Source organism: Geospiza fortis, unplaced genomic scaffold, assembly GCF_000277835.1.
Source record: "Geospiza fortis unplaced genomic scaffold, GeoFor_1.0 scaffold443, whole genome shotgun sequence".
NCBI lineage: Eukaryota > Metazoa > Chordata > Aves > Passeriformes > Thraupidae > Geospiza > Geospiza fortis.
Genome location: NW_005054335.1, coordinates 6,062,949 through 6,073,399, shown reverse-complemented (window position 1 = coordinate 6,073,399; position 10,451 = coordinate 6,062,949). Strand labels below are relative to the sequence as shown.

Here is a 10,451-nt window from a genome sequence, read left to right as displayed (position 1 = left end):
CGGGTCCAGCCTGGGGTCCCGCGGGGTCAGCCGCTGTGCCTCAGGCCTTAGCAGTCCTGGAGACAGGAGGGTTAGCTTGTTGAAGATTATGGAGAGATCTTTTAGAGGTGGATCACAAAGCAGGGCACACCAGTATTTTTTTTCTCTATTTCTCATCTCTGGTCTTGGCAAGAAGGAAGTTGGACTAAATAAATGTGGGATGTTGCTTAGATCTACAGTTTTGTTCTACAGTGACCTGTGCTGAATAGTGCTCTGTCAGCAAATCTGGCAAGGGGCTGGTCAGGTAAAAGCCTTGAGAGATCGTGTTCCATCAGTTTCCAAGGAGTTGAATTTGTCTTTAGGGGTCCATCCCAGAATGACTGTGGGGTCAGTCCAAAAGATGAAGGTTTCAGTCTCTCTGCTGAAGTTTCAGGTCACTTGAGTAAGCATCCACCTGTATTCTGCTTCCGTATGAAGGGCTCAGGCTTATTAAACTTTTAAATAGGTTGCAGTAGGTTGCAGAGTTCCCTGTCTTTTTTTATACCAGAATTTCTTGGGAGGTTTTTTTTGGGTTTTTTTTTTTTTCTGATAACAGTGTATAGAACAGGCATTTCATTGTGAGGAAGGAGTGTGTACAGTGCAACTGTTTGTTATCTCTTCCTGCTTCCCTTGGTGCTGTGTTAGTGAGGTTTCACACAGAAGCCTTGAAAGTGTTTATGTTCCGTTTCAGCCAGGGTTGCTGCATATATGAATGTTTCCTGTGTGGGAAAACAATGCCATGTCTTAGGCTAAGAGCAGTAGGATCATTTCTATTGGTAAAGACCCTTAAGATGATCGAGTCCAATGTATCATGGTTTGACAGTGCAATGAAATGCTCCCCATGGCCCTGCTCCACCCTGGATTTACCCATAGTCTGTAGTGCCTTAGGGCTGTACCTGCTTCAAGTGGAGCCAGATCTGTGAGCCACAGTCTCCTCAGGGCTATACCTCCTGCAGCATAGATTTATTCAGGCTCAGTCCTTTGAGGTGCACCTGCTTCAGCGTGGCCTGCATGGGCTATAATCCCTCTCCAGAAGTGTACCTGCTGTGGCACAGTCACAAGCACAGCCACAGCCACTCTGAGAGGTACCACCATGCTCCCAGCATCCACAGGTCACAGTCTCTTCAGCTCGAGTTCACACTGCAGCTGCAGCCTGTCCAGTGCAGCACACAGAGCTGGCAGGGATGCCCTGGCTGTGGCTGTTACCAAAGCACTCCCAGGCACAGCAGAAAGCTGAAAGGAATGATGTTCTTCATGTCTGGTTTTCATCAAACAATAACTGGCAAACTGAATGCTGTGCCAGCTAACAGTCGTAATTCTGGGATGCATGGAAATGGTGGCATATGGGCCTGGGGAGAGAGAGCAGGGAGTTTCTGGAGGTTCTCCATGGTCAGTGCCCTGTGAGTGTTTTTTCCTGCGTGAGCTGGGAACATAGAGGTCTGTGTTCAGCCTGTAACTGTGCTGTATTTTGCATTTTGAATACTTGGGTTTTGGAGGGTTTTTAAACAATTCATGTGAAGCTCTGGGGTGTATTTTTTATAGTCATTCTGTTTTCTGGCATTCACAGAAATAAGACTGAGTGCTTCTCATGTAAATCAAAAAAATGTGCTCAGGACAAACCTTGAACAAGTGTTGACCTCCTTTGGCCACAGCAGCCATGCACTCAGTATTACTTGAGCATAAGCACAGAAGCTGAGCTGTTACTTTCCCTGTGGTGTCTGTCTGCAGAGCCGAGCTTTTGTGTCACCTGTGGTCTGTGCTACAGATATTGCAGGACTGTTCTGCTGGCCTCTAATCTTTTGTAAAAGATAGGTCTTCTATACACAGGAGTATACTAAATTTTTTGGTGTTTTCTTGCAACAGTTGAACATTCAAAGCTGTGACTAAAAAAACGGGCTTGATATTTTTCTAGTAGGTGAGTTTAAAAAAAAATCCCTGCTATTTTAAATTCAGTTTTGATCCAGAGTTGCTGCATGGTGCATATAATCGTCTAAGCAGGAGACATGCTGTTCTTCAAGGGAATTTAAAAAAAATTTGACTGATCCCCTACCCTAGGGAAATACCTTAAAAATCCCCATCTCAGACTAGACAGAGAGGGGCTGAAAAGGGAACTCTAGTGAATGAGTTGCAATATCCAGTGACATCCTCATTAAAAACACCTGGTATTGTGACAGTCTGAGTGGTAGGAGACCTTCCAGTGTAACTTCCTTCACATTCACTCTAATAGGAGCTGCAGCAGTTTTAGCACTCAAAGCTGAGTGGATTTTTGCCTCTGAAAGACAGATTTAATGAGAGAGACCAATTTGCCAAACACAGTGCTACCAGAGAGCACTGATCTAGCTGCTTCTGTGCTTTCATGTGATCCATTCTAAGCTTCTTAAAACCAGGTCACTTTTTATCTGTCTGTCCAAGTGGGATTTTAGGAACCAAATTCTCAATACCAAATGATCTCTTTCTTGGATTAATTCTTTTTCTCCTCATTCTGAACTTCCTTAGAGTTGTGATGTGGGGTTTAAACTGAGTCTGCCGGTGAAGCCTGAGGGTACTTAGCACTTCGTAGAATACGAGGAGAATGTCAGTTTAAAAAACAAGGCTAAACAACATGAGTGTTAGGTCTTAAAGGATTGATACATTCGTTCACTGTCTTGTAATGCTTTTTATAGTGGTTTGCTTTTGGTTTTCTTTTGCTTGCTTATTTTGTTTTTTAAAGTGGTTATTTGGTCAGATAAATTTTTGTGAAGTTCTTCTGGTCACTGGTCAGCCAGACTGGAAAAAAAAATCATTGGTCTTTCATTGTGTTTGGTGCGCTGGCTAGCTATATACAGACACGAACGGGACGGAACTTGCTTTGGAATGTGTCTAGAGCTATTTATTCTTCAGCATCAACTTCATACATGATTTTTTACATATAGGATGTGAGAAGATCTCACTCTAGCTAGCATACTATAGAAATTTGCTGTTACAATCTACTAAATACTCGTCTTAGCTAATTACACAGAGCAAAAGCATATTGACAGAGACTTTAACTAATTAACATAAACACACGTAGCTTGAGTTAAAACAATGCTTGCTTGTTCATTTATAAGAAGTCAATGCATAAAACTCTATTCATAAAATCTAACTTTGCTATGGATACTTTCTGAAACTTAGAAAGCTATTCCAAAACACTAGACACAAGTCTATTGTTCTATTCTTCACGTCTTCTTGCAGCTAACAAGATGCATCGGCAATATTAATAATTCTGTCATAACTGAGGCCTGTCTGTTTTCTCACAAACTTGAAACTCTCTAACTTTATGGATTCCTACATTTGGATCACTCCTGATTTCCTTGTTTTTCCCTTCTCTCTTAGAATTAGTTTCTTTTACAGTCAGTGTCCTTTTTTATGATATCAGGATAGATTTTGCTGGGTTTGATTACAGGAAGGAATGTAGGCCATAAATAGACGGTATATATACTGCTAACACCAGGAATACTGAAATAGCTCATCTCAGAAGACAGGGAAAACCTAGCCAGCTGGCCAAGTGCCAGGAGGTTGCAGGGTTGACAGTTACATGTCAAGCCTGAAAGGGAGATTAATGATAGGCTGTGCTCCAAAAAATAGCATGTTGAGCCCCAGGAGAAATTCTGCAGGAGCAAATTCAGGAAGAGCCATGTGCTGATGCCTCAGTGCAGTTTTGCCTTTCTCTTGACTCCTCTGTCCCCACAAGGTTGTGGCATTCCCATGTGGTTTGTCTCTGTGATCCACATGGACTGGGCTAGCTGCCTCCTGTGCCTTGATGGAAGGTATTCAGGAGGGGTTTGTCTACACAAGTCTGTTTGAAGGAAACCCTTCTTGTTGCACAGTCAGCCTTTTCTGTACAGCCAGTTAACGGCAAGGGCACTGATAATTTTTGCAGAAGATGGTGGTAGTTCTGTGTTTCTTCTTTTGCAGGAGCAGAATTGTCCATACCTGCCACTCGGGAGGTTATAGCCACAAGTTACAGCTATTCTTTGGTGGTAAGGATGTCACCACCCAACTAAAGAAACTTGATTAAATAATACAGTTTGTACATGGCATGCCTGACACTGCTCATGGAGGTTTCCAGACTTTTTGTATGGACAACCTGTGCTGCTGTTCTCAAGATCAAAGAGCAGAATGGGGCCAGAATTCTGCCTCTGAATCGCTGTGGCACTGCACAGCAGACAAGTGGCTTCCAAAAGCCCTGCTCTGCTAGAGTGTCACCCACTGTTAAAACTGTGAAATACAGTCAAGTTTCATATAAAGAGTTTTTTATTACCTAGAATACTTTTACAATTGTGATGTGAAACAGGTTAAAGCAGAAAACCTGTAGGCCAGAATTCTGCCACTCCTGAAAGAAATTGTCCTTTTCCCAAATGGAGGAAAAACAGAGTGTAAGGTGTGGGGTTTGGATTTTTCAGTTTGCGTGGGGATGGGGTGTCCTTCCACAAAGATTTTTTTCTTCCAAGGTATAAAATAATATAATTAGGGGGAATATTTGGTGCTAACACAGAGTGGTTTGGTGGGAGAATACTGAAGGACTTTCTTATTTGTCACTTGGTCTCTTCCCTAATAACAGTATCAGGATTTGGCCATTAGCTGTATGCACACATACAGTGTTTGTCAGGGGTTTCACTCTATTTAGCTTCAGAGAATAATACAATTACATATTTATTATTTTTAGTTTCTGTCAACAATGGAAAGGGCTCTTTTCTTCAAACATGAGTAAGCCAAAAAGAGTTAACAAAGGTGTTATGGAAGTAGTAAATTCTCCCTCTGTTCCAGTTACAAACTGCGTCAGCCAATAAGTTTGCAGCACACACAGTAAGAAGCATCCCTGGTTCAGAGAAGTGACAGAGAGAGCCAGAGACTCTGAGGGAAAGCCAGGCTTTCTGCCTCACCCTGGAGCAGGTTTGTCTGCCTGCAACGTGGCTGCAGCACAGAGATGTAAAGTGACTTTCAAAATTTCTTCAGTGTGTCTCAAGGCAGAGAGCAGTGTCCCAGAGCATGGGTCAGTCACCTTGGCCTCTGTAGGAGCAGATGAGTGCCTCTGTGCCGCTCAAGTTCCTATTTAATGAAACCATCACCAGCTGCTTTTTCTTTGCACTTGGGTCATGCCTCTGACCTCTCTTCCTCTTGCTCACGAAGGAGATTGTGGGGTTTAGAGGGCAGCTCCACCTGGCAAATGCCACATGCCCTCTGCTAGTGTGGCACGTTAGGTGACTGTCTAGCTAAGCTTCAGGCAGTGAGCTACTGGTCTGATTCACTCCCCCTCAATCTGGTGCATCTGTCCTGGCAGTCGGTGTCTCCCGTGTCCATCAGTTGGGTGTGCTGCAGGCTGGGAGCAGGGGAGGTGAGCGCTGCCACTGCCTGAGCTGTCTCAGCTCTCGTGCCCAGCTCACCACCCTCAGGCTTGCAGCTGCAGGATCAGCACTTGCTGATCAACTCCTGGCTTTCAAGGTTAAAAGAGAAAGGTAAAGAAGAAAAAATTAGTGTGCTGCTTTAAAGGTAAGTGGTTGCTTGTGTATTTAGGGTAAGTACTTCTGTGTCTGTGCTGCCAGAGTTAAACTGGTGAAATGGTACAGGTCATGCTGTCATTCAGTGAAGCTGTTATGTAAAGGTTTTAATTACTTTCTTCATCTGTCTGCTCAGGAACACCACGCGTCTGGCAAAATTTTGAGAAGGCTCAAGGCGTTAAAGAAAGCTCATCTAAATAAAGGAGGGTTAACGTGACATTGCAGTTACTTAATCCTGTATTGTCCTGCCATGTGACTGCAGGGATACTGAGGCGCAGCATTTCTTTTGCCTGGTGCACAGATTATGCTTTTCCTGTCATCTTCCAGAATCAGTTGCTTTGTTGAACACACCATGGGAAAGAAACAGAAGGGCTGCGTACTTTTTACAGCAAGGCTTCCACACACAGTGATATTTCCAAGGTACAGTGACAAGCTCACAGGCTGAAGAATGAATCAAAGGCAATCCCTACAGTCAGCTTTTGGACTTTTACCAGAATCAAGGAGAACTACGCTCTTAAGGTCAGCTATTCAAAATTAGCTAGAAGTATCTGGACTTATTTGGAGCAGTTAATCAGCTTTCTGTTTGACCTTTATCTATCAAGTTAGTTCTCAAAGGATCAAGCTAAAATCTGAATATTCGTGTCAAATATTTTGCATGTGTCAAAGGTACTGCATAGACAGCGAGCACCTTGCCACTTTCTTGCACAAAGTTTGCAGTTTTAATTGCAAAGCCTCTTTTACCTTGCAGCTGAAGATCCTCACACACTAACTCTGTTAGTGAGGAATGGATGTTTTAGCTCTGATTTTGAACAGGACATGCAATACGTAGATGTGCCAGATTTGTTTTTGAACAAATTTCCGAACTAATCTTTGGACTTTCTGTAAGCTGCTATTTTTTTTTTTCTTTTGCTGCATTTGTCACAGTGTCCATAATGTGCAGGGCTTGCATATTCATACAGAATTACTCCATTTAAACTTCTCAGGACATATTGTTAAATGGGGAAGTGATCACCCTATAGACTATGACAACAGGATATGTGAATGAAGGAAGTCTTGGAAAATACCGCTGTTCCAGGTGGCATCACGAGGACAGCAGAGATGATGATGGGCACCCAGAGTGCCACGAAGGAGATGAAGAGGGCAAACAGCACAGGCTGACCCCATTTGAGAAATTGATGCAGGATATGTCTCATAATGAAAAGGTGGTGAAAGAATTAACACTGGGAAAGAGAATTGCTTTCTATCGAGTCAGAGGAGAAATAGGAAGTGGGAATTTCTCACAAGTGAAGCTTGGAATTCATTCCCTAACCAAAGGTAGGCACCATTGCATGCTGAGTGACCTATATAAATGGCTTCCTATGGGAAGAAAGAGGCTGCATGAACCTTAAATACACATATAGAGTTTATGTGTGTGTGTCTGTGTGTGTATGTGTGTGTATTTTTAACATTTTTGAGTTAATCTATAGACAGGGTCACACATAAATCTTCAGGGTTGGATTCTGCTTTAAAGAAACTAGAAACACTTTCTCTGCATGGCAGTTATTACAGGTGGAGTTCGTCACTGCACTTCATGGAGTTAACACATCCTGTGGCTCAGATATTCCACACTTTGACATGTGGTATTGGGCCTCCCCTCCTGTAACCTTCCCTGTCCATCCACCCTCTTCCCTGCCCCTGCTCCTGGCCTGCAGGGATACAGGTGATGAATGCCCAGGATAGCAGGTTAGGTATGCTCCTGCCTGCAGCCAGAGGCAGCAAGGCTTCCTTTGTTTCATCACAAATTTTACTAGTATGGACAAAATATTTTATTTGGCCATGGTAATTTTGGTGAGAAATGCTATGCCCACTTAACTGACTCATTTGCTGATGCCCTTTACTGTAAAAAGCTAGGATGGGAGCTTTTTACAGTAAAGCTGTGTAGGAGAAACTAGCTATAGGTGTGGGAGGAGTGGGTGCAGGGGAACAAGCTCTGGTATCACCAAACTGGTGTTTGTGTTGAATTGTCAGTTTTATTGTTTTAATTATACAAAGCACCCTATCTACTGCTTCTAGGAAGGACTGGAAGGGCTAGGTAACTGCAGTGGACGCTTCAGTCATAGGTATAACTAAGAACTTGTCATCAGCTGTCCTATTTTGTCTTCTGCCTTTGTCTGACAGTAATAGAAATTGTTTTCTGTCAGGGTGACTAGTTTTCTTTGTATCTTTGTACACTACTATCTTGCTTTTTTTCTAAGAGTCTTTGCTTTTCAGTTTGATTGACTCTCCTTCCCTTCATCATCTTACAGGTGAGAGAACGAGATATGCCCCAAAACTGTGTTATCTATTGTTATTTTCTTTCAGCCCAGATCTGAGAGGGGTGAAAGGTCACAATTACCCCTCAGGGGCAGTGGTTGTTACACTGGGAATCTAAGTGGAGAACCAATGGTACTTAATTTTTCACATTTAAGCCTGCCAACACCCAAGGGTTGCTTTAACTGGGTTTTGAGTTTTTGGTTATTCTTGTTTCAGAAAAGCATCTCTTTTCTACTTGGTTCACAAATTGTTTCCTCTTCTGTGATATTTCTTTTTCTTCCTGAGGTAACTGTTTTGTGCTTACTGTTGGAAAAAATGCTGCGCCTCTACTGGGAACACAAGGAATGCTAATGAATGGCAGTTGGAAATTTGATCTGTATTAACCCTTTGCTGAAGTTACGTGGGAAACAGGTTCCTTTAGTATCTAAATAGAGCTGATTGAAAAATTTTGAACTTCAGTGAATACAGTAAGCTAAATACCAAAACCAAAACTGTACTTTTTGTTTTTCTGGAAGAGGTTATTTTTCAACAGAAATCTCTCAAATTATTTTTGTTTGCTTATAACTTTTTCGTTTAAAAGGGAGTTGATTTATTGATGTTAACTTTGCAACTGTAATGAGGAAGAAAGAATGAAAGATAAGTATTTTCTGACTCATTCTGCCTATGAGTTTATCTGTGCCAATAAAATACACGGAGATGGACAGAAAAACAGGAATGTGCACACAGGCATTCATGTATACACACTCACCACCACCAAAGTTTATTTTTTTTATGGTAGATACACAGTGTTGTGTTGGCAATGAAATTATGTTCCTACACAGTGTTAATGAGTGCAAGGCTTTTTTTTTTTTAAATCTGATTATATAAATAAAAGGCTTCATCATTAATGGTGGTCTGGTCTCTGTGGAAGAGGGTGGTGTATGTGTCAGAGGGCTGTTCAGCTCTTCAGTTACTGCCAGTTTTAATATGGTCTCTCTCCTGTATCATCCTGTATCAAAAGAGGAAACCGTTTTGTTTTTTACTAAGATGAGCCTTTGTAAAAATTACATATATATGTTTTTCTGTTGCCCTTGTGATCTGTTGTAGCAGGACACATGATTTCTAGAGGGAGAGAGAGAGAGAGAGAGAGAGAGGAAATAACTTCAGGATCATACTGGATGATGAGCCTTGTTTCTCTCACAAGGGCTGTCTTGGTGGTTTAGAAAACAGAAAAATCTTTGGTGCTATGATGTGGACACCATGTCCCATGGCTTGGACAGGTGCACTCTTCACTGGATAAAAAGCTGGCTGGCTAGCTGGGAACAGGGAGTGGTGCTGAATGGAGTTGTATCCATCCGGGGCTTGTCACCAGCAGAGTTCCACAGGGCTCCGTATTGGGAACAGCCCTGATTAATGTCACTCAGCTTGCAGGTGCCAGCACACTAGGTGGGAGTGTTGATCTGCTGGAGGGCAGGAAGGCTCTGCAGGGGGATCTGGACAGGCTGCATCATGGGCTGAGGCCAGTGGTGTGAGGTTCAACAAGGCCCAGTGCCAGGTCCTGCCCTTGGGTCACAACAGCCCCAGGCAGTGCCACAGGTTGGGGCAGAGTGGCTGCAAAGGACCTGGGGGTGCTGGTGACAGCAGCTGGACATGAGCCAGGCTGTGCCCAGGTGGCCAAGAAGGCCAATGGCATCCTGGCCTGGATCAGCAATGGTGTGGCCAGCAGGGCCAGGGCAGGGATTGTCCCCGTGTGCTGGGCACTGCCGAGACCACACCTCAAATCCTGTGTTTTATTTGGACTCTTCACTACAAGAGAGATTTTGAGGTGTTAGTGAGTCCAGAGAAGGGCAGTGGAGCTGGGGCAGGGTCTGGAGCACAAGTGCTGTGAGGAGCAGCTGAGGGAGCTGGGGGTGTTTATCCTGGAGAAAAGGAGGCTCAGGGGGGACCTTATCACTCTCTACCACTGCCTGACAGTGGCAGGGGTGTTGGCCTCTTCTCTCCCAGGTAGCAAGGGACAGAGTAAGAGGAAATGGCCTCAAATTGTACCAGGAGAGGTGTCACTCACCTGCAAGCTAAGTGACATTAATCAGGGCTGTCCCCAATACTGAGCCCTGTGGAACTCTGCTGGTGACAAGCCTCAGGTGGATATAACTCCATTCAGCACCACTCCCTGTTCCCAGCTATTCCAATTGTACCTTGTTGAACCAGGCAAGGTTGATGTTTAGGTTGGACATTAGGAAAAATTTCTATACCACAGGGGTGTTCAGGCCTTGGAATGAATCCCTGTAGATACTTAAAAGATGTGTAGGTGTGCCATTTAGGGACAATGTTTAGTGGTGGGCCTGACAGGTTGGACTTCATGATCTTAGAGGTCTTTTCTCATTTATGTTTCTATGTATGTTGTGTTATTCAGGGGCTTTGCCCACTATATTAAGCTGAATTTTGGTGGAGATTTTCTCCAGAAATTCATGGCGTGTTCTTGCTAAGGACTGTTAAATTCCTAAGCCCTATATAACTTTTATTTTACATGCCTTCCATCTGACAAAGGAAGTGTGAGAGCACAGCTGAATAGAAACGATTACAGGCATACAAAATTTATAGCTGGTAAGAAGTCTGTCTAATGTGACACAAATTGCAAAAGCAGGA

At 43.4% G+C, this 10,451-nt stretch overlaps 1 protein-coding gene across 2 annotated transcripts in view; it reads left to right on the top strand.

Moving 5' to 3' along the window:
* Positions 1 to 5,670: 5,670 nt before the first annotated feature.
* Positions 5,671 to 10,451, top strand: part of NIM1K (NIM1 serine/threonine protein kinase) — a 9,941-nt gene continuing 5,160 nt past the window's right edge. The window contains exons 1-2 of one of the 2 annotated variants that reach the window (XM_005422004.2): positions 5,671 to 6,053; positions 6,518 to 6,848. In XM_005422004.2, coding sequence (XP_005422061.1) covers positions 6,557 to 6,848 — 292 coding nt within the window. In that variant the 5' untranslated portion in view covers positions 5,671 to 6,053; positions 6,518 to 6,556. The remainder of the gene's footprint in view (positions 6,054 to 6,517; positions 6,849 to 10,451) is intronic. The other variant, XM_031057843.1, reaches the window with a different exon arrangement.